We start from the raw sequence: 27,791 nt of genomic DNA, 5'->3' as shown, positions 1-27,791 counted from the left end.
TAATAAAGCAACCATGATGGAATGGTGGAACAGACTCGATGGGCCAAATGGCCTAATTTGCTCCTATATCTTATGGAAGGGGACCCAATCACTGATCCCTCTGGTACTGTACTGATTACCACTGCCCCCTGAGAGAGAAAAAAAAACTTCCTTCCTGTTTTCTTTCTCCTGTCTGTTAACCAGTTCCCAACCTCTGCCATTAAGTTACCCCCAAACCCAGAGGCTTTAATTCATGCATCTGCTTCTTATGTGGCACATTGTCTAAAATTCTTTAATCCCACTAATATTTACTAAGTATGTTTATAGCATCGTTTGTGGCTGAATCAGTTCCCTTCCCCCTGATACCGGGCAACCAATTCTACTCACCGTTTCTAAATAGTGACTTCCCAATTTCCCATCTTCCGTGCCTTGGCATGCAGTCCCGATGAAGGGTCTCGCTCGCTGTTCATTTCTTTCCATAGACACCGCCCCGACCTGCTTGGTTCCTCCACCGTTTTGCGAGGGTAGTATAACCCCCACTGATCAGGCAGGAGATGCCATAGCATTAGGACAAGGCTAACAGCTTCTTTCCCCAGGTCGGAGTCTATCGAGCTCCCTACCAGGTCCCATCACGAAGCACCGGTAGCGTTGTACTGTTTACTTTAAAACTTGTGCCGTAAATGCACCTTATTATTTGTTAATTTATTTGCGGAAATATTACTTTGTGTTAAATGTGTGAGTTACAGTATATGTTCTGAGTGGTGTACCTCGGTCTGAACTTGAACTTAGTGTGACCCCGCAGAGACAAAACCTGCCCTCTCTTCTGTCGTCCCCGTCCTGACGAAGGGCCTTGGCCTGAAACGCTGACTGTTTGTCTCCACGGATGCTGCCCGACCTGCTGAGTTCCTCCAGCGTTTTGCTTTGACGCCAGCATCTGCAGAGTCTTTTGTGTTTACCGCCCTCCCTTCTGTCGTGCTTGTACCGTTAGGAATAGAGCCGGAAGTGAGTGCGTTTGGCAAATGTTCCGCCTTGCATAGGAACCAATCGGCCGTTCACGGAGACCCGGTGGGTGGGGAGAGGGGAAGGGAAAGGTGTTGCACAGTCGGCGGTGCTGAAGTGGATAAAGGGGCAAATTCATCTATCTGTTTGTGGAGGTACCGACGCCTCCTCGATCTCCCTCATACCTTATCTCACCCCCAACCCTGCCAGCACATCCCCGATTTCACTCATCCCTCACCCCCCCTTATCCCATCTCGGCCCGGCCTCCCCGATCTCCCTCATATCTCATCCCTCATCCTCCTTATCTCACCCCAACCCTGCCAGCACAACCACCGATTTCACTCATTCCCACCCCCCCCCCATCCCATCTCGGCCCGGCCTCCCCGATCTCCCTCATATCTCATCCCTCATCCTCCTTATCTCACCTCAACCCTGCCAGCACAACCACCGATTTCACTCATTCCCACCCCCCTCCCCAGCTCATTCCAATCCGGCCCGGGCTCCCCGATCTCCTTCATCCCTCATCCCCTTAACCCATCCCGGCCCGCCCTTCCCTTCCTCACCCCGACCCATTCCTCTGCAACTTGAAGCTGTGGTAGACTAGATTAAGCTATATGAGGGGTGGGGGTGTCTGAAATATATATCCACCTTGAAATATTTGAAAAAAAGATGTTACATACCTGTCCTAGTTAAACCTTCAACATTCTTTAAAAAAAAAGTAAACGTTTTTAAATTTCGTTCATGTACATTTAGTTTGCAATCTTATCACAGTTGCCGAAAGTGAGATTCTGGAAGAATGGCGAGCAGACGAATTACTCAGGAGACGTTTGATAATGTGGTGCGAGAAAACATGATTGAGTTTGAGATGGAACCAGAGGAGGCTTTGAAAGAGGCAATACAACAGTTTGAGTCACAAGGTAGGTGAAGTCTTTATCCTGGCATTCCCTGTTTTGAATCCCTCCTCCTCTTTGGAGATATCAAATGCACATTGGGTGTTCAGCATGGCCATTCAGAGTTTCCACACCTCTGCCACTTTAGTTGTTCACCCACTTCCACCCTGACCTGTCATTGGCCTCCTGCCCTGTGAAAGAACCCATCACCCTCCACTCTGGCTGTTAATAGAGTTTGGAACTTAATAACATAAGAAATAGGAGTAGGCCATCAGCCCATTGAGCCTGCCCCACCATTCAATATCATGGCTGATCTGTCCGTAAACTCAGCTCCATCTACCTGCCTTTTCCCCGTAACCCTTAATTCCCCTACTATGTAAAAACCTATCTAACTGTATCTTAAATATGTTTAGTGAAGAAGCCTCAACTGCTTCCCTGAGCAGAGAATTCCACAGATTCACCACTCTCTGGGAAAAACAGTTTCTCCTCATCTCTGTCCTAAATCTTCTCCCCTGAATCTTGAGGCAATGTCCCCTAGTTCTAGTCTCACCTACCAATGAAAACAACTTTCCTACTATCTTATCTAACCCTTTCAAAATTTTGTATGTTTCTATAAGATCCCCTCTCATTCTTCTGAACTCCAGAGAGTATAGTCCCAGGCGACTCAATCTCTCCTCACAGGTTACCCCCTTCATCCCTGGAATCAACCTGGTGAACCTCCTCTGCACTGCCTCCAAAGCCAGTATATCCTTCCTCAAGTATGGAGACCAGAACTTGATTTCAACGTTTTCAATTTCAGGGAACCCTGTTCATTTTTGAACTGTCTGGTTGTTCTGTGATATTGACTGCTATGTGGCCTTTTCAACTCCCAGTTATATGCCATTTCAATTCCCCTTCGTATTCCCTCACCAACCTATTTGTCCCTTTACCTCTCCAGTGCCAGAGTGCAGAGGGACAACTCCTTATATAATATCTGAATTGTCTACAAGCCAGTGGTGTAAACATTGAATTTAAAAGTTTCAGTGCTCTTACCTCCTTTCTTCTTGCTCTGCTTCCACATGTTCTCATTTTTGTTCCCTTTTCATTCCCTCCTTTCCAGTACCCCACCTCCCATTTTTGGCCCTTCCCATCCACCCACTCACCACCCCCACAGTTTACCCATTTATCTCTCCTCCATCTGGTTCTCTCCTTTAACGGTTCCCATTATCGCTTTTTCCTTAGTTTCCAGATTTCAGAACATGTGGTCCACTTATCTGTATTGGCACCTTCACCCTCACCTCCCTGAAATTCCATGTGCTTCTTCCTCTGTCTCACTCCTTCTGTTCTCTTCTTTACTGCACCCTTCACATCTGATACAGGGTCTTCACCTGAAACCTCAATAATTTCTTTTCCCCCTTCAGACGCTGCTTAATCCACAGAGTTCCTCCAGCAGTTTGACCAGTAAGGTTGACTTAGTTTTTCTCTATACACTAGTGCATCTGGACCTGCTGGGCATTACCTACAGCTCTGCATCTCACAGCTTTTTCCTGTTCCTCTGTTAATGTCCTCTTTCTAACCAGCTTCTTTAATTTATCGACTAGCTGGCCATCAACCGCTTCACACCACAGCAACTCAAGTTTAAATTCATTTTATTGTCATTCAACCCTACACATAAAGGCAGCGCAGCACACGGCAGCACCGGCCTTTTGGATCTGGTCCTACTTTAATTTAGTTTTTTAATTTTAATCTTAAATTAAAATTTAATTTTAAGGCACAATTAGGGTTTAGGGCAATGAATAACAGAGCAACTATCTACCATCACCAGATACTGCTACAATGCAGAGATCGCCCAAAAACAAACCTTCATGAAAATCTGCTGGTTAGATTGTGCGACCTCGGCTTACTGAGGGAATTGGGCCTGCAGTCCTCGGAGTCGCTTGATGCTGGTGGCCAGAGTTGGGGACATTGTAGGCAGTGTGCGAGGAAGCGGAAGTGAGGTGAGTGGGCGGGAGTCCGTGCCAGGAAAAAAGCAGGCCCTCCCGTCCATTCTGCTCTCTAATGGACATTAAATTGGACTACATCTGTGGCAACGAAATACTTGGCGAGAGGACAGAAATGGACTGAATCCCCCTAACGCCGCCATTCAGCTGTTTATTTATGTAACAGATTTTCCCCCAAGCCATCGGACTACCAACCTACTGCCCTCTGTTGTGCCTATTGTCTTGTTTATTATTTATTGTAATGCCTGCACTGTTCTGTGTACTTTATGCAGTCCTGGGTAGGTCTATAGTCTAGTTTTTGTGTTGGTTTACGTAGTTCAGTGTAGTTTTTGTATTGTTCATGTAACACCATGGTCCTGAAAAACATCTCATTTTTACTGTGTACTGTACCAGCAGTTATGGTCGAAATGATAATAAAAATCAATTTGAACTTGAACTTGATATTTGTCTGAGTATGAGGCCTCCCTCGGTCAGAGTTGACCATGAATATTGAATCCTGGCTCTCTCGGTATGCAAGCCAGGGCAGTACGATATGGACAGCAAACTGTTGCCCATGTAGCAAGCTCCTCCTCTTCACGCATCTGATGAACCCAAAGGAACGACGGAGACCGATACAGTTCGGCACTAGCAGCATCACAGGAGTTGCCAGTCAATATTGTACTTAATGTAGAATTGCTTTAGGGGCTCCAGCTCTGGATTTTCCCTTAGGGTTTACTCCTGAAGCCTTCCCCTTGAGTGTGTATAGCCACAAGGCAGTGGAGGTTTGAGACCAGAGTTTTCCTTCTTCCAGATGAGCTGCCAACAATGTCCGATGAAGCGATTGGTTTTAAGGCACCACTAACCCGCCTTTGTCCCTTCTCCTGTCAGTAGAAACGGTTCCACCGGGCTTTGTAGCTAAACCACACGAGAAGGCCAGTGGCTGGACTTGGTTGTCAGAGGTGTGTGCCATTGGGAGCATTTAAAAGGTAGTGCGAGCTTGTCCCCATTACCACCCCCAGCTATAACAACCTTGAGGAACCGCATGTATACTGCCAAGCGAAACAATGTTGCTTCAGACCAACGTGCACAACACGGTACTTACACACAACACAAAGTAATATTACTACAAATAAATTTACAAATAATGAGGTGAATTTATGACTCAAGTTAAAAAGTAAACAGTATAATGTTACCTGCACTTCATACGCACTGAGACCTGGGTGATGGCAGGGAGTTCAGTAGAAGAAGCTGTTTTCCAACCTAACAGTTCTTGTCCTTGTGCTACGGTACTTCCTGGCTGATAGTAGGGGGCCAAAGAGATTGTTGGACAGGTGGGAAGGATCATTGACAATGCTAAGGGCCCCGTGTATACAGCACACCTGATAAATGACTCTAATGGTGGAAGAGAGACTTCAAAGCAGTCCTCGCAATTGTTTGCAATCCCAATGATCCTGTTAGCAGCCCCTCACAATCCTGAGGATCCTCTCAGCAGTCCTTGCAATCCTTGTCAGATGCCTTGTGGTTCAAATCACAGTCAGGACTCAGATGTCCTGTAAAATGAGTTAGAATGGGGGTGCAGGCGGTGTCTCAATCTCCTGAGGAAGTGGAGGTGCCCCTGGTCTCACCGTAACAGAAATCCTCCAGTATTTCTAGGGTGTGATTGTTTGGTGATCCTGATGGTTGGTGCATTAGGATCAGTTTTCTGCTTAAGCGCATTCTTCTACTTTGCCAAAATATCTTGCCAAGCATTGTTTCTTTTACATCATGTCTTTATAATTCACTTTAGTTCAAGGGCTGTGCTCCCTTTCAACCCAGCAGTCTCACTGTACTCACAGTGCTGCCTTTATAATCACCAAGTGCCATTTTCCCAAGCTCCTAAATTCACCAGAGTTCTCTTTTCTGCTCCCATAAACTCACTGATTTCTCCAGAATATTGAGCAAATCAGAATCGTTTAATATCATATGTTGTGAAATGCGATGTTTTACCTTAGTTATAATTTTAAAATAAAACTAGAAATCACAATAAGATCTGTATATACAAAATCAAATTAAGTGAGTTGTGCAAAAAAATAGGTCATGTTTATGGGTTCATCATCTGTTCAGAAATCTGATTGCGGAGGAAAGAAGCTGTTCCTGAAATATTGAGTGTGTGTCTTCAGGTTTCTGTACCTCCTCCATGATGGCAGCAAAGAGAAGCAGGCATGTCCTGTAACATGTAAAATTGAAATGAAAGTATCAGGATATTAATGTGATTGACAACCAATATTCTCGAACATCTGCTATACAGGCATCATAAAAACCCAGATTTGTCTGATTATTTTTGTGTTTTCCCTTTGTCCTATCCAGCCCCACCTTGCCCTCCCTGTAACTTCTTCCTTCACCTCCCCCCATCATATATTGGCATCTTTCCCCTTCCTTTCCAGTCCTGATGGTCTTGGCCCAAAACGTCGACTGTTTATTCATTTCCATAGATGCTGCCTGGTCTGCTGAGTTTCTCCAGAATCTTCTATGTGTTGCTCTGGATTTAAAACAAACTTATTTTCTCTTTTTACTAGATAAGATGAATTAGCTTCTCTTTCAATAGAGCAACATGATCTGAGTGTTTTTCTTTGTTTTTATTTCAGATTTTCATCATCTGATGTTGATAAAGTCATTGAGTTTACTGTCATGTGTGGAAATCAATAAAGAACACAATTAGAACAATAATAAACCTGTTTCAGTGCAAAGTTATCAAAGTGTTCACTGTGTTGCTAAACTTGAGTTTAAGGTTTTGCCAGCTTGTTCAAGCACTGAATGGTTGAAGGAGGTAGATGTTGCTGGTGGTGTGGGACATCAGGTTCAGATTCAGCACCTCTTACCCAATGGGAACTTTGAGAAGGTGACATGGGATCTTTGATGGATGTTGCCTTTTATAAATACTAGTGATGGTGAGGGGGGGATGAGCCTGTGATGTACTGGGTAGTGTGCAGTTTCTTACAATATTCGAATGGCCGTACTAAACAATACAACCAAGCAGCTTTCAATGTTCAGGGCAGAGTAATTGAACAAATACCCATTGGGCAAGACTCATACTGCCTCTATGCTGGGAACCTTTAATTTCCTCTGACTCCCTACAGGTGTTGATCTTGTCAATGTGGTGAAAACTGTGCAGAATTTTACATCTGATGATAGCAACCCGAAGCACCATGTCCTACAGGTAAGAGAGTATGCACAAAGAGCACGTTTCACCTGTGATTTAAATAAACCCATTGAAATTTTTAAAAAACGTACACTTGGTAAATGTTCTTGTGCTAGCATTTCCTTTTCTAAAATTAAAGTTTAATAAAATAAATCACCTCACCAACCTGGCCCACTCAAATATCTGACTACCAGGAACAATTTTATCACTGCCCAGTCTGATTTAAAACATTTATCTTCAACACTTCAGTTGCTGCTTCATCACTAATTGCCTTTCCATTGTTAATTAACAATTAACACATGCTCTTGCCACTTCCACCAGTCTTATCTGTATAGAATGTAGAACAGTACAGGCTCTTCAGCCTCTCTTCAGTCATGACGAGTTGACCTTTTAACCTACTCCAAAATCAATCTAGCCATTCCAAACCTACTCCAAAATCAATCTAACCATTCCCTCCCACATAGCCCTCCATTTTTCTCATCGTCCACATGCCTATCTATGAGTTTCTTAAGTGTCCCTAACATATCTGCCCTATGCTCACGCCTGGTATTGCATTCCTAATGTCCCTAATATCCATATCTGCATCTACCACCACCCTTGGTAGCACTTTCCACACTTCTTCCACCCACTGTGTTTTTAAAAAAATATCTACCTCTGACATTCTCTTCCCCCACCCTGTACCGCTCCAATCACCTTAAAATTATATCCCCTCGTATTAGCTATTCCTGCTCTGGACAAACTTCTGTGGCTGTCCACTCTATTCCTTTTCTCCTCATCTACGTCTCTCAGTCTCGTGCATGTTTATATCCTGTTTCTCTCTGCAATCAGACTCTGTGGTCTGAGTTGGGAATTGCATCTCTCACTATTGCAACCACATCACTTTGTTCCCTCTTTGCCCTCTTCAGTGATACTTTATTTATTTATTCAGAAATACAGCCTAATGAGCCCCACCACCCAGCGACCCTCCGAGTTAACTCTAGCCTGAACACAGGATGATTTACAATGACCAATTAACCTACTAACCAGTACATCTTTGGACTATGGCAGGAAACCCACAGGCTCTTCAATGGAGACAATCTTTCTAGCCTCTCTTACCTCTTCTCCTCACCTGCCGATCACCTCCCCCTGGTGCCTCTCCTTCCCTTTCATTCACGGTCTACTCTCCTCTCTTATCAGGCTCTTCATCTAGTCCTCCTGGATTCTTACTTCAACTCCCTCCCTCACCCACTTGCTTCTAGCTTGTCCTCCTTTCCTTCCCTCCACCTTATTCTGGCATCTTCCTCCTTCCTTTCCTGTCCTGATGGAGGGTCTCAGACTGAAACATCTACTGTTTATTCCTCTCTATTGATGCAGGCTGACCTTCTGAGTTCCTCCAGCATTTTGTGTGTGAATCTCTTCATTAGCCTCCATTGCCTCTCTTCTGTGATGATAATATGATAATACTTGATTGTCCTGTGTCAGGTGATATTGTTGACCCTTTCCTCTGTCAAATTTTATCAGCAGGTTCTGTGACATGTTTTTTTTTTAAGATTGGCTTTATTTATTATTTCGAAACATTGAAACACAGAGTGAAATGCACTGTTTGTGCCAATGACCAACACAGTCTGAGGATGCGCTGGGGTCAGCCCACGAGAGTCACCAGGCTTCCGGCACCAGCACAGCATACCCACAGCTTACTGCCCCTAACCTGAACACCTTTGGAACATGGAAGGAAACCGGAGCATCTGGAGGAAAGTGGTCATGGGAAAAACAAACAGTGGTGGCAATTGAACCTGGGTTGGTGGCGCTGTCATATCCAACAATGACAGTGAAACCTGTGCGGGAGAGCTTTTAGAGTGTAAAGGCCATTGCGCTGGGGCAGTGCCACTCTCTCAATGTCAGAAGTCTGGGTCCAGTGGTATAAAAAGTCGTCACAAATGGGGTCTTCCTTGGTTGCAGTGGATGACCATGACTACTTTTGTGCCTTGCCATGTTTCCATGAAGTGCTGCAAAACAGCCTTCTTGGTCATTGGATCTCATCTGCCCAGTCCGCTGGAGCTGACTTCATATTTACGACAGGAATGTCCCATCTCACTAGGGTATGAGACTACTGGCTACCCTCAGCTGGTTTAGCCCACCTGTCAAAGCAGTGTACTGGTATGTTTCTGCTGTGACATGCAAACAGCTACTCAGAGCCACAGCTGAGAGCTGAGTGTCTGGTGGGGACCAAAGATGAGTGAGTTGCCCAGGAATGGACACAACGAGCCCCTTCACCAGTGGTGATACTCTCCCTGGATACCCCATACACCCCAATAGCATTATGCTAACTGCTGTGCTATTCTGTCATCCCATATTATGGTAGTAGTTCTTTATAAACACTTTGTTTTAGAGTTATCAATTGACTGATTGTGTGTTTATAGGTACTGGATCATCTTCAGAAAGCTCTGGATATGTTGGCTCTTGATGAAATGGAGGAACACCTGACTAATTTTACCGAACAGTGCAGCCTTAATTTTGCTCACCGCCATCTGGCAGCTGAGAAGTCTGCTTATGCCACAGTGCTGTCCTCCTGCAGAACAATGATGTCCGATGGCCCACGCCTGCTGAAGGGAGTCCAGGCCTTGGCTGCTCTTCTGGACGGTCAGCCGGACCTCCTGGACTTGGAGGGCCAGCACCTCCTCCTGGACATTTTAAAGCAGCATCAGGAGCTGGCCGTTCTGAATGCAGCCACCTTCCGTGCCATTCATCACGGCTGCCTGAAGCACGAGCAGAACCGGCAAGACCTGGTGCAGTGTGGTGTGCTGCCACTGCTGACTGGTGCTATCGTCAGCCATGGCACCAGTGCTGACGTGGTCAGAGAGGCGGCTGGTGTCCTAAGGGTCATGACCTATGACGATGACATCCGAGTGCCCTTTGGCCACGCCCATGATCACGCAAAGATGATAGTGATGGAGAACAACGGACTTCAGGTCATCATCGAAGCTGCAAAAGGTTCCGGTACTAATTCACCTATTGAATCAGAATCAGATTTAATATCACTGACAAAAGTCATGATTTTTTTTTGTTTTGTGGCAGCAGTATATTGCAATACATAATAAAAGGTTATAAATTACAAACGATTATGCAAATTTAGAGCAAAACAGTGAGTTAGTGAGTTTGAGTTCCTTGTCCATTCAGGTGTGCTCAATCTCGTTTATTTATTATTATTTTGTTTTTTCTTTTATATTTGCACGATTTGTTGTACAACAGTACAGACAAACAACTAATGTGCTAAAGGCAACAAATTGGGCAAATACAAAAGAAAATAATAACTAAGCAATAAATATCGAGAACATGAAATGAAGAGTCTTTGAAAGTGAATTCATTGTTTGTGGGAACATTTCAATGATGGGCAAGTGAAGTTATCCCCTTTGGTTCAATAGCCTGATGGTTGAGGGGTAATAACTGTTTCTGAACTTGGTGATATGGTTCCTGAGGCTCCTACATTTCTTTCCTTTTGGCAGAATGAGAAGAGATCTGGCCAGAGGTGTGGGGGTCCTTGATAATGGATGCTGCTTTTCTACAACAGTGTTTTGTGTAGATGTGCTTATTGGTGTGGGGGACTTTAATGGTGATGGACTAGGCCATATCCACTGCTTTTAGTAGGTTTTTCCATTTAAGGGGATTGGTATTTCTATACCAGGCTGTGATGCAACCAGTCAATATCTCTCCACTGCACGTCTATAGAATTTTAGCAGAAACTTTTAGATGTCATGCTATATCTTCACAAACCTCTAAGGAATTAGAACTCTTGCCATTTTTTTCTTTGTAATTGCATTTATGTTCTTGGCCTAGGACAGATCCTCTGAAATGATAACACCCAAGAACTGAAAGTTGCTGACACTCTCCACGTCTGATTCCCCAGTGAGGACTGGCTCATGGACCTCCACTTTCCTTCTGAAGTCAATAATTAGCTCCTTGGCTGCCATTGAGTGAGAGGTTGACTTAGTTGCTTTCTTGGAGCATGATGAGCAGTCTTGTGCCCCTTATCTAAGAAAGAATGTGCAGCCATTGGAAAGGGTCCAGAGGAACCGGGTATTGATAGTAGATGATCAGCCATGATCTCAGAATGGTGGTGCAGGCTCGAAGGGCCAAATGGTCTACTTCTGCGTCTATTGTCTATTGACATTCCTGAGAATGATCCTAGGAATTTAATAGCTCTGTGCCTGTACTCGGTGAAGGTTAGAAGATTTGGGGGGGGGGAGGGGTTGTCATTGAAACTTATTGAAAGGCCTAGATAGAATGGTTGTAGAGAGGATGTTTTCTTTAGTGGGGGAATCTAAGACCAGAGGGCACAGCCTCGGAATAGAAGAATGTCCACTTAGAACAGAGATGAGGAAGAATTTCCTTAGCCAGAGTGTGATGGATCGGTGGAATTCATTGCCGTGGATGGCTGTGGAGCCCAAGACATCGAGCGTAATTAAAGTGGTGGTTGATAAGTTCTTAATTATTAAGTGCATCAAAGGTTACTGGGACAAGGCCAAAGAATGGGGCTTGAGAGAGATAATAAGTCAGCATTGATGGAATGGCGGAGCAGATTCGATGGACAGAATGGCTTAATTATGCTCCTATGTCTTGTGGTAGCCGCATCCACTATCCAGCTCAAGATTCATATCCTCACACAACTAGGTATCATCCCCATACAGTACATTTACGAACAGTGTCTGTAACTGAGTTTCAATTAGCATGTAATAGTGGCAGACTTTGAGAGCTTGATGTGCCCAAATTAATTAGCCTGCATACTTGTATTACAACAATGCATTGATTGCAAAGTATAGTGAAAGATGTTTTATTATTGCAATTATTTTCTCTCCAATACAGCTTTCACAGAAAACCCCACTGTCCTCAGTGAGCTGTGCTGCACTCTGTCGCGTCTTGCTGTCAGGAATGAGTTCTGCCAAGACATTGTGGATCTAGGAGGTCTGAACTTCATGGTGGCTCTGCTGGCTGACTGCATTGAGCATCGGGTGTGGAACCACTCCTTCATTTCTACCACTGCTAGATAAGAGGTGACCTGATAGAGGGTCTCGGAATTAAGCAGGGATTCATCAGGGCAGATATAGAGAGGATATTTCTGTGTGTTGACTTGTTCAAAGCCAGGGGATTAAGTTGGAACTGGTATGGGTTTATTATTGTCACACGTACCATGATACACTGAAAACCTTGTCTTGTGTACAGTTCAGACAGATTAAATCATTGCACTGTGCACCGAGGTAGAGCAAGATAAAACAATAGCAATGTAGAATAAAAATGTACAAAGTTCAAAGTACATTTATTATCAAAGTATGTACAGTATACTGTATACATCCTTGTGATTTGTCTTCTTACAGGCAGCCACAAAACAAAGAAACACAATAGAATCCATTTTAAAAAAAACACCACGCAACAAAGACCGTCAAACACCCAGTGTGTGGGGGGGAGAAAAGAACAAACTGTACAAGCAATAAAAAAAACAAATAGCACACAGAACATTAATGGCAGAGTCCACAGCCACAGGGCTAGTTCAGCGCTGAGGTAAGAGCTGATGTTTACAGGCCACAGCTACAGGGCCAGCTCAGCACTGAAGTGAGTAAACCCTGTGGACTAGTGAGCTGAACACCATTTGTACAGCCATCAAATAAACTTAAATCTTGAATTTTGAACAATTGGAAAAATTGCAGATAAGTGATAATGTGCAAGATCATAATGAAGTAGATCATGAGGACAAGAGGCCATTTTATTGTACAAGAGGTCCAGTCAATAGTCTTATCAAAGTGGTGCAGAGGTGACCCTTGAACCTGGTAATATGTACTTTCATACTTTTGTCTCTTTTGCCCAGTGGGAGAGGGGAGAAGAGAGAATGCCCAGGGTTGGCATTTACAGCAGTTACTGATAAGATGAATTAGGAGTTGGGAGTTTTTTTTTAAATACAGTAGATTCTAGTGACTTGTGACACATCAATCAGCCAAAGTATCAAACTAGTTAAAAAGGTATAAAAAAGACTAACTGATTAACAAATTATGTATTTACATGAAATACAGAACAAATTGGAACATTACTAATAGTAATACAGTACTGCAAAAATGTATTAGTTTGCAATAGTTATCAACAGAGGAATTTATCCAGTGTACACTGCTGTAATCAATTAAATGTGTAGCAATTCTCCCAAGCACTAGAAATTTGGTTGACAATGGTCTCAGCAAACCCTTATGAGCTGTATCCATATCGGTGAAGGAAGGGTATTCAGACTTTGCTATTTATTGTTTGTTTATTGAGATACAGGGCTGAATAGGCTCTTCAGGTCCTTTGAGCCACTCCACCAGCAACCCTCGATTTAACCCTAGCCTAGTCACAGGACAATTAAACTGTACCTCTTCGGACTGTGGGAGGAAACTGGAGCACCTGGAGGAAACCCACTCCTTGCAGATGACATCAGAGTTGAACTCAAAACTCAGACGTCCCGAGCTGTAATGGTGTCCTGCTAATCACTACACTACAGTGGTGTACTTTCTAGCATGCAATGGAGTGATCTGATTAATTTTACACAATATTCATATCTAATTGCAATTAAAATTTAATTAACAAATATCCCAACACATCATGAGAGAGTGACTTGGAGGGGATTGAAAGTTATATTCAAAGAAAGGTGTTAATGAAGACCTACGAAGGTAAAGGAAAGCAGTAAAGATTATTTTTCCAGACTGTAAGTGTAGAGGTCCTCTTAGGCCCATCACCACTACATTGAGTGCCGAAAGCAGCTTGTCAGAATTTTGTAATCTGAGCCAGTCTTTCACATTGCCCCCAGGTGTAACCCATCTTCAAAGATTATTCCTCTTCCTTTGCAGCTTCTGTTGGCGTTTCTGTAGCTCTGGGTTTTTACGGGTTTGGGTTGCTAGCCCAATACAACCCTCCTCCTTTCCCAACTGGGCTTGTCCATGGTAGAGTGCGTGTAGAGGTCTGGCAACTGGAAATACTTCTGGTGCTGGAGTGGGAGGAAAGGAAAGGTGGTTGGGCAGCATCTGGAAAAGCGGTTGGTGTTGAGAAGAAAATGAACCAGAAACTCGAGGTTCACATTTTGAGGAAAAGGAAGGCATAAGTGGTGGGAAACTTTGGACGGGACGAGTTGTGATTCTGGCGTAGAACCAGTCAGTTGACCAATTTCTTGTTTGACCAGATGACCATAAGTCAGAAGCATAATTAGACCTTTCAGCCCATTGAGTCTGCTCCTGCATTCCATCATGGCTGATTTATTGTCTCTCAACCCCATTCTCCGTGACCAAGACCAGCAGGTCGAGAGCACTGTCTATGGCTGACACTGAATTACCATAAGACATAGGAGCAGAATTAGGCCATTTTGGCCCATCGAGTCTGCTCCACCATTCAATCATGGCTGATCCTTTCTTTTCCCCCTTCACAACCCAACTCTCCGGCCTTCTCCCCGTAGCCTTTGATGCAGTGGCCCATCAAGAACCTATGAGTCACAGCCTTAAATACACCCAGTGTCCTGGCCTCCACAGTTGCCTGTGGTAATAAATTCCACAAATTCATAACTTTCTGGATAAAGAAATTTCTCCGCATTTCTGTTTTAAATTTTCACCCCTCTATCCTGAGGCTGTGCTCTCTTGTTCTAAGCTCCCCCACCATGGGAAACATCCTTTCCACATCTACGCTGTATCGGTCTTTCAACACTGGAAAGGTTTCAGTGAGATTCCCCCCATCCTTCTGAATTCCAGCGAGCACAGGCCCAGAGCCATTAAACATTCCTCGTATGGTAACCCTTTCATTCTCGGAATCATCCTTGTGAACCTCCTCTGAACCTTCTCCAATGCCAGCACATCTTTTCTTAGATCAGGAGCCCAAAACTGTTCACAATACAAGGTGAGGCCTCACCAGTGCCTTATAAAGCCTCAGCATCATATCCCTACTCTTACATTCTGGACCTCTTGAAATGAATGCTAATATTGCATTTGTCTTCCTCACCACCAGCTCAACCTGCAAGTTAACCTTGTGGGTGTTCTGCACAAGGACTCCCAAGTCCCTTTGCATCTCAGATTTTTGGATTTTTTCCACGTTTAGAAAAAAATCTGCACATTTATTTCTACTACCAAAGTGCATGACCATGCATTTTCCAACATTGTATTTCATTTGCCACTTTCTTGCCCATTCTCCTAATCTGTCTATATCCTTTTGCATCCTACCTGTTTCCTCTACACTACCTGCCCCTCTTCCAATCTTTGTATCACCAGCAAACTTGGCAACAAAGCCATCTATTCAATCATCTAACTCATTGATATACAGCATAAAAAGAAGCGGTCCCAACACCGACCCCTGTGGAACACCACTAGTCACTGGCAGCCAACCAGAAAAGGATCCTTTTATTCCTACTTGATGACTCCTACCAATCAGCCAATGTCTAAATTTTGCCAATAACTTTCCTGTAATACCATGGGCTCTTAACTTGGTAAGGAGCCTCGTGTGGCACCTTGTCAACGGCCTTCCGAAAGTCCAAATATACAACATCCACTGCATCCCCTTTATCTATCCTACTTGTAATGTCCTCAAAGAATTCCAACAGGTTCATCAGGCAGGATTTTCCCTTAAGGAAACCATGCTGACTTTGTTCTATCTTGCTCTGTGTCACCAAGTACTCCATAAACTCACCCTTAACAATTGACTCAAACATCTTCCCAACCACTGAGGTCAGGCTAACTGGTCTATAATTTCCTTTCTGCTGCCTCCCTCTTTTCTTAAAGAGTGGAGTGACATTTGCAATTTTCCAGTTCTCTGGAACCATGCCAGAGTCCAATGATTCTTAAAAGATTATTACTAATGCCTCCATAATATCTACCACTACCTCTTTCAGAACTCTTGAGTGCAGTTCATCTGGTTCAGGTGACTTGTGTATCTTTAGGTCTTTCAACTTTTTGAACACTTTTTTCCCTTGTAATAGTAACTGCACTCATTTCTCTTCCCTCACACCTTTCAACAGCTGACACACTGCTAGTGTCTTCCACAGTGAAGACTGATGGAAAATACTAATTTAGTTCATCTGCCATCTCCTTGTCCCCGTTATTTCTCTAGCCTCATTTTCTAGCGGTTCTATATCCACTTTCATCTCTCATTTTTTATATATTTGAAAAAGCTTTCTGTATCCACCTTGATATTGTTTGATAGCTTGCTTTCATATTTCATCTTTCCCTCCTAATGATCCTTTTAGTTTTCTGTAGCTTTTAAAAAGTTTCCCAATCCTCCATCTTTGCTTTGTTGTTTGCCTTCTCATTTGCTTTTACATTAGCTTTGAATTTCTATTTGTATTATTTTAACATTTAAGTATTTATTTGTTTTTGGAATACATCTGTTCTGCACTTTTCTCATTTTCCCCAGAAACTCACGACATTGCTGCTCTGTTGTCATCCCTCCCTGCATCTCCTTCCAGTTTACTTTGGACCAGCCCTCTCTCATACCACTGTAATTTCCCTTACTCCACTGAAATACTGCTACATCAGACTTTACTTTCTCCCTGTCAGATTTCAAGTTGAACTGAATCATATTGTGATTACTGCCTCCGAAGGGTTCCTTTACCTTAAGTTTCCTAACTGCCTTTGGTCATTACATAACACCCAGTTCAGTATAGCTGATCCTCTAGTAGATTAGCTGGGAGACTGTGAGGCTGCTTAACCATTTGTGTGTCTGGAGGGAGTTCCTGTTCAGGCTATGCTGGCATGTTTGAAGTTGGTAAATCTGTCTGGCCATGTGCAAATATACTGGCCCTACCTTTTTTGTTTCATTTTATTTAACTGCTACACTATCATGGCACCCCTAAGACCCAATGTGCTCATGCTGGCTATCATAGTAACCTCTGTCCGAATGAGACCTGCACCACTGTGGCAGAAATGGCAATGACTGATTTTGTTTTTTCCTTCCTGTTTCTCTGCTCCGCCCCCCAAATTGCAGGAGCTGGTTAGGCAGGTGCTGGGTGCATTTCGAGCTATCGCAGGTAATGATGAAGTTAAGGATGCGATCGTCAATGCTGGAGGAACGGACCTGATTATGTTGGCGATGAACCGTCACATGGGAAGTCCACAGGTACTGCACTTTCACAGTGTAAGTTTGGGGGGTTGCAGTAGGGGAAGCAAGCCCAGGCCTCTTCTGCTAAGATTTTTGGGGGGGGTGTGGAAATTAATTTCTCACAATTATTCTAGCATTTATATATAATCTTCCAAATCTCTCACAGTGTTGAACTACCGCTTGGCCATGCTAATCAGGCTAATCTTATTGATGTGACATAGTCATTCAGTTGTACAGCAAGGAAACAAACCCTTCGGCCCAGTTCATCCATGCTGACCATGTTGTCTGTTTGCCTGCATTTCCTCTAAACCTTTCCTGTCCGTGTTCCTATCTAACTGTCTTTTAGATGTTGTAATTGTCTTCCACCCCCTGCAGCTCATTGTCTTCCTACCACCCTCTGTGTGAAGAAGTTGCCCCTCAGGTCCTCTTTAAATCTTTCCCCTCTCACCTTAAATCTGTGCCCTGGGAAAAAGACTATGTCTTCCACCTATCTTCTTCTTCTAGGCTTCTGACAGTAGCTCGCTAGAGTCCTTTTTCCTGGGCCAGTCTTCCACATTGTCTCCAGGTGTAGCCCATCTTCTTCTTGTATCCTTCCTCTCTCAGGATTGAGGTCTTTGTATTTCTGTAGTTCTGGGTTTTTACAGAATGGGATTGCTAGCCCCATGCCCAATCCTCCTCCTTTTGCAGCCGGGTTTGAGACCATTTGTGGCAGAGTTCAACCTTTCTACACTTGTCTTGATTTTATTACAATTCTGAAGGTCACCCCTCAGTCTTGTATGCTCCAAGAAATAAAGTCGTACAGAGGCATGGCTTAATTTTTTAGCTTACCTCACACCTTTCAGAGATAGGTCAGAGTCATCGAAAATTACAGCACAGAAACAGACCTTCAGCTCATCCATTCAGTACCAAACCATTTAAATAGCCTAGTCCCATTTTTCTGCATCTGGACCATTGCTGTTCATAGCCTTCCCTTCCAAGTACCCATCCAAACTTCTCTCAGACATTGAACTCGAAACTGCAGTTACCACTTGCGCTGGCAACTCATTCATGCTCTCACCAGACACTGAAGAAGTTTCTCCTCATGTTACCTTTAAACATTTTATCTTCCATCCTTAATCCATTGAGTGCAATCTCACTCAACCTCAGTGGAAAAAGAATGCAGAATCAGAATCAGGCTTATTATCAACGGCATGTGCCGTAATGGCTATCACCCGATAGCACTCACATCTATAGTGATGAATTGCTTTGAGACATTGGTCATGACTAGACTGAACTCCTGCCTCAGCAAGGACCTGGACCCATTGCAATTTGCCCTTCGTCACAATAGGTCAACGGCAGACACAATCTCAATGGCTCTCTACACAGCTTTAGACCACTTGGACAATACAAACACTTATGTCAGGATGCTGTTCATCGACTACAGCTCAGCATTTAATACCATCATTCCCACAATCCTGATTGAGAAGTTGCAGAACCTGGGCCTCTGTATCTCCCTCTGTAATTGGATCCTCGACTTCCTACACAGGAAGACAACAATCTGTGTGGATTGGTAGTAACATATCCTCCTCGCTGACAATCAACACTGGTGCACCTCAGGGGTGTGTGCTTAGCCCACTGCTCTACTCTCTGTATACACATGACTGTGTGGCTAGGGATAGCTCAAACACCATCTATAAATTTGCTGACGATACAACCATTGTTGGTAGAATCTCAGGTGGTGACAAGAGGGCGTACAGACATGAGATATGTCAACTAGTGGAATGGTGCCACAGCAACAACCTGGCACTCAATGTCAGTAAGTCTAAAGAGCTGATTGTGGACTCTGGAAGGGTAAGACAGAAGAACACAAACCAATCCTCATAGAGGGATCAGAAATGGAGACAGTAAGCAGCTTCGAGTTCCGAGGTGTCAAGGTATCTGTGTTTCTAACCTGGTTCAACATTATGGATGTAGTTAGAAAGAAGGCAAGACAGCGGCTATACTTCATTAGGAGTTTGAAGAGATTGGCATGTCAACAAGTACACTCAAAAACTTGTATAGGTGTACGGTGGAGAGCATTCTGACAGACTGCATCACTGTCTGGTATGGAGGGGCTACTGCACAGGACTGAAAGCATCACTGTCTGGTATGGAGGGGCTACTGCACAGGACTGAAAGAAGCTGCAGAAAGTTGTAAATCTAGTGAGTTCCATCTTGGGTACTAGCCTACAAAGTACCCAGGACATCTTCAGGGAGTGGTGTTTCAGAAAGGCAGCGTCCATTATTAAGGACCCCCAGCACCCAGGGCATACCCTTTTCTCACTGTGACCTTCAGGTAGGAGGCACAGAAGCCTGAAGGCACACACTCAGCGATTCAGGAACAGCTTCTTCTCCTCTGCCATCTGATTCCTAAATGGACACTGAATCTTTGGACACTATCTCACTTTTTTTAAATGTATAGTATTTCTGTTTTTGCATGTTTTAAAATCTATTTAATATACGTAATTGATATACTTGTTTATTTATTATTATTTTTATTCTATTTTTTTTCTTCAATATTATGCTCTGCATTGAACTGCTGCTGCTAAGTTAACAAATATGTCACATGCTGGTGATAATAAACCTGATTCTGATGTGTCCTGAAATTTGTTAACTTAGCAGCAGCAGTTCAATGCAATGCATAATATAGAAGAATAAATAAATAAATAATCATTCTCTCTCTCTCTCTCTCTCTCTCTCTCTCTCTCATGTTAAAACTTGTCCAGCAATAAACAGAATTATTATGTCACAGTTAATGCCACGTTTCCTCCAGTGAAAGTTCAGTTCAAGGAGTAACCAACCACACTGGTGGGGTCTCTTATGTTAACATGAGCTTACCCTCTGTGAACAATGGGTGGCAGTAATGAGCTATGCTGAAATTTCATCTTTCTTCACTCCTGTGTAATCAGTAAATTCAGGCAAAGCTTTAGCTTTTCTGATTTATTTTACATTAAGCTGCATATTTTTAAATCCTGTTAATACTCCATTACTATTGACTGTGACATTCCTCATTGGTCTTTGACATTTTTCCAAGGTCTATGAATTCACTTTCACATTGCTCTTATGACCTGTGTCCCTGCTCCCTCAAACTGTAGAGGGCTGGTGGAGGGGGCACTGGCCACCGTGTAAGCGGATTGATCTTGGAGTATGTTAAAGGGTTGTCACTACATCGTGGGTCAAGGAGCTGGTTCTGGTTTGAAGTGGTCTATATTCTAATCGTGGACTGCATATTATGGGCCATATAGTTTAATAAGTAATTTCTGAAGATGCTGAGGTAGAAAGGTATTTGCACGCCACCACAGAAACTTTCCTAGGATTATATACACTGTAGAAACATCTCCTAGAATTACCATTCTACCAACAATCTCCACCAATCTCACCTTCCTTGGTAGCTACGTAATGCTTTTCAAATTAATTCGCTTTCCTTGCTGGTATCACAGTCAGTTGATAATTAATTCCAGTTTACAACCCTCACTTGATTTTCCTTAAAAGGCAAACACCTTTTTCTAATGAAGACCAGCATAGTGACACTGCTGGTGGAGTTGTACCTCACCACTCGAGCCAAACATTTTCAATCCTGACCTCTGCCGTTTTCTGTGTGGATTTTGCATGTTCTGTGTCCTCTACTGTTGCTTCAGTTTCTTCCCACATCCCAAATGTATGTGGGTTGTTAGGCTGTTATCTGCTGTCCCTGGTGTGGGTGTGAGGTCTCTGGTTTGGCTGTCCTTGGTATGGGTGAAAGGTGTCTAATATTGGCTGTCCCTGGTATCTGATATCAACTATCCCTGGTATGGATGTGAGGTCCCTGGTATGGATTTTTCTGTGTGCTGATTTGGAAAGTTGGAAGGAGCAAGATTTGAGTTGAAATCCATGCTGTGGTTTGCATTGCTACCCTGGCAAAGGAGATGAGATCTTGTCACTCACTCTTTCTTCTTTTTATACAGGTCTGTGAGCAGGGCTGTGCAGCCTTGAGCATGCTTGCTCTGCGGAAGCCGGAGAATTGCCGGGTGATCATGGAGGCTGGGGGTGCATTTTTGACACTGCAGGCGATGAAGTCCCACCCAGCTGAAGTAAACGTGCAGGTGAGGAGATTTAAGATTGTTTAATGTCATTTCTAGTACATAAGTGTAAAGAGAACAAAATAATTGTTACTCCAGATACAATGCAGCACAAAATAACACAATAAATTAAGAATAGAATAATAGTTAAAAATGAATATATTGTAAGTACTTTATATAGCTTATACAGATATATTGATTTTATGTCCACTTTTATGGATTTTATGTCCATAAAAGTGATGCTAAGCACAGGAGTGTGTGTCCATAAGATGACTAACAGGAAATGATTAAGTAGTGGTGGTGTGGGGGTGTGGAGTGGTGGTTAGTGGGTGGAGGTGTTGATCAGCCTTATTGCTTGGGGAAAGTAACTTTTTTGAGTCTGGTGGTCCTGATGAGGGAATGAAGGGACGTTGGTGGTTAGAGGGAGAATGTAATTGGGAGGTGTGAGATTTAAGGCGTGGATAATTGAGTAGGAGAGCATTATAAATACAAAAGATTCTGGATATCCACAGCAACACACAGAAATGCTGAAGGAACTTAGCCAGTCAGGCAGCATCTACGGAGAGGAATAAACAGTCAACTTTTCAGTTCTAATGATGGGTCTTAGCTCAAAGCATTGACAGTTTATTCCCATCCGTAGATGCTGCTTGACTTGCTGAGTTGCTCCAGCATTTTCTGTATCTTATTGGGAGAATATTGTTAGGGGTGTTTGTTGCTGGCATTGGAGAGAATGGGGCTGTTGAATGCACAGTGTGCAGGAGTGTTGGAGGACTCCATTCTGGAAGCAGCATTGAGATTGACTAACCTGTCCTCTTTGCAGAAGCAGGCTTGCATGCTGCTGCGGAACCTGGTGGCACGGAAGCCTGACTTTTCGCAGTCGATCCTTGAGATGGGAGCAGAGGTGCTGATACGACATGCCAAGGCTACGCACCAGGACTGTGAGGACCTGGCCAAAGCTGCCCTGAGAGATCTGGGCTGCAGCTTGGAGCTTCGGGAGCTCTGGACGGGACAGAAAGGTGACATCTCCCGTTAATCTCTCCCAGAGATCACACTGGAATCGGCCAAGACATTAACCCCCTGGCAATACAACTCCAGCTCAGATATTCATTGCTGGTTTAGTCAACACTTCTCGCTGACCATCTGAGATGTGGTTGAGTTAAACTAGGGCATCTCTGGGGTGATTGCATCATTACAATGAGTTAAAATTTGAACAGCCTCCACTCCCCCACGTCCCCTTACCCTAGACTCCACTGAAGAAAGGCAGAGAGATAGAAGAACACACGACGAGGAGGCATTTCACCCTACAATTTCTACTGAAAGTTAGCACATCTGAATGTTCCCTCAGTGCAGCAGGTAATGTACTTTGGATATTCCATTGCTTTGTGACCCACCTGCACTGTGCTGTCCGTGGAGGTACAGTAGCAGAGTGGAAAATGTTTGAAGAATTGAAATGTTTCAAGATAACTTCCTTTCATGTGTGTCTATTAAATCCTTTAACACCGTACTTCGAGTTTCTCTCTTGCAGTCACCTAACACCTTAGAATCAGAGCTACCCACACAAAATGCTGGAGGAACTCAGCAGGCTGGGTAGCATCTATGGAAAAGAGTACAGTTGATGTTTCAGGCCAAGACACTTCAGTATTTTGTGTGTTGCTTGGATATCTATCATCTGCAGATTCTCTCTTGTGTGTGACCATAGAATCAATTTTAATATCACTGGCATATGTCATTAGTTTCAAAGTAAATCTGCAGAGAGACTGGTCTGGATTCTAAATTGGAGAAAGGCCAATTTTGATGGTATCAGAAATGATCACGAAAGTGTGGATTGGGACAGGATGTTTTCTGGCATAGGTGTACTTAATAAATGGGAGGCCTTCAAAAATGAAATTTTGAGAGTACAAAGCTTGTATGTGCCTGTCAGAATAAAAGGTAAACATAACAAGTGTAGAGAACCTTGGTTTTCAAGAGATATTGAGTCCCTGGTTAAGAGAAAAAAGGAAGTGAATAGCCAAGAGGAACAAATAAGGTGCTTATAGAGTACAAGAAGTAAAAGAGAGCACTTAAGAAAGAAATCAAGAAGGCTAAAAGAAGGCATAAAGTTGCTCTAGTGGATATGGTGAAGGAGAATCCTAAGGGGTCTACAGGTATGTTGAGAGCAAAAGGATTGTTAGGGACAAAATTGGTTCTCTGGAAGACCAGAATCTTAATCAATGTGTAGAGCCAAAACAGATGGGGGAGATCTTAAATGCATTCTTTACATTTGTATTTACTTGGGAGATGGATACAGAGTCAGTAGAAGTAAGGCAAAGCAGCATCAATTTCATGAACACTGGATTGCAGAGGAGGAGGTGTTTGCTACACTGAGACAAATCAGGGTGGACCTGACAAGGTATTCCCTCGGACCCTACGGGAGGCTTGAAGGAATTGCCAGGGCCCTAGCAGAAATACTTAAAACATCCTTGGCGACAGGAGAGTTACCAGAGGGTTGGAGGATAGCCAACGTTATTCCGCTGTTTAAAAAAGGCTTGAAACAGAAACCAGGAAATTATAGGCTGGTGGATCTGACATCAGTTGTAGGAAAGTTATTGGAAGGTATTCTAAAGGACAGGATACATAAGTGTTTTGATAGTACTGGACAGATTAAGGGTAGCCAGCATGGCCTTGTGTGTGGTAGGTCGCATCTATCCAATCAATATAGAGATTATTGAGGAAGTTACCAGGAAAGTGGATGAAGGCAAAACAGTGGATGTTGTCTATATGGGCTTTAGCAAGGCATTTGACAAGGTCCTGCATGGGAGACTGGTCAGGAAGGTTCAGTTGTTCAGCATTCAAGATGAGGTGGTAAACTGGATTAGACACTGGCTTCGTGGGAGAAGCCAGAAGGTGATAGTAGACGGTTGCCTCTCTGACTGGAGGCCTGTGAGTAGTGGCTTGCCCCAGGGATCGATGCTGGATCCTTTGTTGTTTGTTATTTATTTCAGTGATCTGGATGATAGTTAACTGGATCAGCAAATTTGCAGATGGCACCAAAATTGAGGGTGTAGTGGACAGTGAGGAAGACTATCATGGCTTGCAGAGGGATCTGGACCAGCTGGTAAAAATGGGCTGAATAGTTAGTGGCAGGTGGAATTTATTGCAGACAAATGTGAGGTTTTGCACTTCATTAGGACCAACCAGGGTAGGACTAACACAGCGAACAGTCGGGCACTGAGGAGTGTGGTAAAACAAAAGGATCTGGGAATATAGGTACATAAATTGTGGAACTACAATGAGAGGTCATGGCTTAAGTGTACAAGGTGAGAAGTTTATGGGGGTCATGAGGGGAAACTTCTTCACTCAGAGGGTCGTGAGAGTGAAATGAGCTGCCAGCACAAGTGGTCCATGCGAGCTTGATTTCAACGTTTAAGAGAAGTTTGGATAGATACATGGATGGTAGGGGTATGGAGGGCTTTGGCCCCGGTACAGGTCATTGGGAGTAGGCAGTTTAAATGGTTTTAACATGGTCTAGATAGCCAAGAAGCCTGTTTCTGTGCTGTATTTCTCTATGACTCTTGTTTTTTCGGCAGCAGTGCAGTTGCAATACTTAATAAAAAAAACAATTACATTAGGTACATCAAAAAGAATTTAAATAAGTAGTGCAAAAAGAGAGGAAGGATAAGTAGTGAGGTCGTGTGTATGGGATCATTGTCTATTCAGAAATCTGACAGAGGAGAACAGGCTGTTCCTAGAATGTTGAGTGTGTGTCTTCATGCTCCTGTTCCTCCTCCTTGATGGTAGCAATGAGAACAGAGCACATCCTGGGTGATAGCATCTTTAATGACAGATGCCGCCCTTTTGAGGCATTGCCTTTTGAAGAGGTCGATGCTGGGGAGGCTCCATGATGGAGCTGGCTGAGTTTTCAACATTCTGCAGCTTCTTCTGATCCTGTGCAGTGTCCCCTCCATATCAAACAGTAATGTAACCAGTTAGAATGCTCTCCATGGTATATCTGTAGAATTTTGTGAGAGCCTTTGGGGACATACCTAGTCTCCTCAGTCTCCTAATGAAATATATCCACTATCATGCCTGGCATTAAACTTGCCAGCTGATAGATACCAGTCCCTTTTAACTAGCCTGCCACCACTGTGCACAGACTCATCACTATGTGATCCTGTTTGCTGGGTCTGTGAGGTTCGTTCAGCAAATGCTTTGTAGATTTTAATGTTAGTTGTAGTGATTTGGACTGTTGGTTAATGTTATAGAATCAAAGATTTAAAGAAAGATCAGCTTTCCTTGTAACATGTACAGTGAAATGTATTGTTTTGTGTCAACAGTGTACACTATCTGAGCATGTGCTGGGAGCCACCCATAAGTGTTGCCACACATCCAGCATCAATATAGCATGCCCACAATTTACTAACCCTATATGTCTTTGGAAAGACAAAAAAACTTCCCCCTTAACATCTTCCTTAAACGTTCCTCCTGTACCTTCCTTGAACATTTTCCCACACATGTGGAACCTCTGCACTCCAATATTTGACATCTCCCTCTAAAAAAGAGCATTATGCCATAAGACATAGGAGCAGAATTAGGCCATTCTGCCCATCAAGTCTGCTCCAGCATTCCATCATGGCTGACTTATCCCTCTCAACCCCATTCCCTTGCCTTTTCCCTGTAACCTTTGAAGCCCTGACTAATCAAGAATATATCAAGATCTACTTTAAATACACCCAATGACTTGGTCTCCACAGCCACCTGTGACAATGAATTCCACAGATTCATCACCTTCTGGCTAAAGAAATTCCTCATCATCTCTATTCTAAATGGGTGTCCTTTTATCCTGAGGCTGTGCTTCTGGTCCTAGATTCCCTCACTATAAGAAACATCCTTTCCATGAAGATGAAGTGGTAAATGCAGGCTCACTTTTAACAAACTTGGACAGGTACATGGATGAGAGGTGTATGGAGGGATTTGGTCCAGGTGCAGGTCAGTGGGACTAGGCAGAGAAATGGTTCAGCACAGCCAAGAAGGGCCAAAAGGCCTGTTTCTGTTCTGTAATGTTCTATGGTTCTATAGTTCTATGGTCTATATTGTTGAAGCCTTTCAATATTCGACAGGTTTCAATGAGATCTCCTCCTCATTCTTCTAAACTCCAGTGAGTACAGGCCCAAAGACATCAAATGCTCTTCAGATGTTAACCTTTTCATTCCTGGAATAATTCTTGTCAACCTTCTCCAATGACTCTCATAATCTTATGTGCTTCTATCAGGTGACTGTGCAGCATCTAACACTCCAGATACAGTTGCAAGAAAAAGTTTGTGAACCCTTTGCAATTACCTGGTTTTCTGCATTAATTATACATAAAATATGGGCTGATTTCATCTAAGTCACAATAATAGACAAACACAATCTGCCTAAACTAATAACACACAATCAATTGTAATACTTGTCAATACTGAGTACACCAATTAAACAATTACAGTCTGGGTTCAAAAAGTACATGAACCTCTGGGGTAAAGTCTTCTACAGGAGCTATTTGGAGTCAAGTGTTCCAATCAATGAGATAAGATTGGAGGTGCCCTGTCCTATAAAAAAGACATACACAGTCTGGTTACTGACAGAGCCTGCTCTTCTCAAGAAAGATCTGTTTATGTGCACCATGCCTCGATCAAAACAGAGAACCTCAGAAGAAGAATTGTAGAGATGCATCAAGCTGGAAAAAGCTACAAAAGCATTTCTAAAGGCCTGACTGTTCATCAGTCCACATTAAGAGAAATTGTCTCCAAGTGGAGGAAACTTAATGCTGTTGCTACTCTCTTGGAATGGGCATTCTGCCAAGATAACACCAAGAACATGATGTGCAATGCTGGAGGACTTAAAAAGAACCCAAGGGTAACACCAAAAAATCTGCAGAAATCTCTAGAACTTGCGAAAGTCTCTGTTCAAGTGTCCACACAAGAATGGTTTTCTTGGAAGGGCACCATGGACAAAACCACTGATGTCCAAAAAAAATTGCTACATGTCCTAAGTTTGCAAAAGACCACCTGGATGTTCCACAGTCTTCTGGGATAATGTTCTGTGGACAGATGAGATTAAAGATGAACTTTTTGGCAGAAATGCACACTACTATGTTTGGGGGAAAAAGGACACTGCACACTAACACCAAAACCTCATCTCAACTGTGAAACATGGTAGAAGGAGCATTATAGTTTGGGGCTGCTTTGCTGCCTCAGAGCCTGGAGAACTTGCAGTTGTTGAGGGAACAATGAATTCAAAATTATATCAGACATTTTACAGGAGAATGTCAGGGTAGCGGTCCATCACCATAAGTTTAATAGAAGTTGGATGTTGCAACAAGGCAATAATCCGAAACACAAGAGTTAACAGAATGGTTTAAGAAGAAGAAAATTCATGTTTTGGAATGGCCAAGTCAGGCCTAATTGAGGTGCTGTGGCATGACCTGAATAGGGCTGGTTATGCAAAGTATCCCAGGACTACTGATGAACTGAAACAGTTTTGTATGGAGGAATGGCCCAAAATTCCCTCTTGGAGTTTTACAAGGCTGATCAGCAGCTACAGGGGATGTTTGATGGAGGTTATTCCTGCTAAAGGAGGTGCTACCAGCGATGTATGTGGTGTCCAGAGAGGGGTCGCACCTCTGTCATGCT

The 27,791-nt window shown here is 43.4% G+C and overlaps 1 protein-coding gene and 1 long non-coding RNA gene across 3 annotated transcripts; one reads left to right on the top strand and one right to left on the bottom strand.

Annotated features, from left to right (window-relative positions):
• Positions 1-1,046: 1,046 nt before the first annotated feature.
• On the top strand, positions 1,047-22,648 carry armc6 (armadillo repeat containing 6). Of its 2 annotated transcripts, none has more exons than XM_059990961.1 (8): positions 1,047-1,133; positions 1,750-1,895; positions 6,943-7,022; positions 9,404-9,974; positions 11,844-11,989; positions 16,956-17,087; positions 21,031-21,168; positions 21,965-22,648. In XM_059990961.1, exons 2-8 carry the CDS (start codon positions 1,775-1,777, stop codon positions 22,175-22,177), a joined length of 1,401 nt encoding a protein of 466 aa, XP_059846944.1. In that variant the 5' UTR covers positions 1,047-1,133; positions 1,750-1,774; the 3' UTR covers positions 22,178-22,648. The 2 variants fall into 2 exon arrangements, with proteins under 2 accessions (XP_059846944.1, XP_059846943.1); XM_059990960.1 differs by having other exon boundaries at positions 9,404-9,980.
• LOC132405950 (uncharacterized) lies at positions 12,278-22,076 on the bottom strand. The gene is made up of 3 exons (XR_009516001.1): positions 21,950-22,076; positions 21,011-21,200; positions 12,278-13,983 (listed from the first exon to the last, which is right to left on the bottom strand). It is a non-coding gene; the product is annotated as an uncharacterized LOC132405950 (long non-coding RNA).
• Positions 22,649-27,791: the final 5,143 nt, after the last annotated feature.

The sequence above is a fragment of the Hypanus sabinus genome, chromosome 16, assembly GCF_030144855.1.
Source record: "Hypanus sabinus isolate sHypSab1 chromosome 16, sHypSab1.hap1, whole genome shotgun sequence".
Taxonomy (NCBI): domain Eukaryota; kingdom Metazoa; phylum Chordata; class Chondrichthyes; order Myliobatiformes; family Dasyatidae; genus Hypanus; species Hypanus sabinus.
This window is presented reverse-complemented; position numbering and strand designations above follow the sequence as displayed.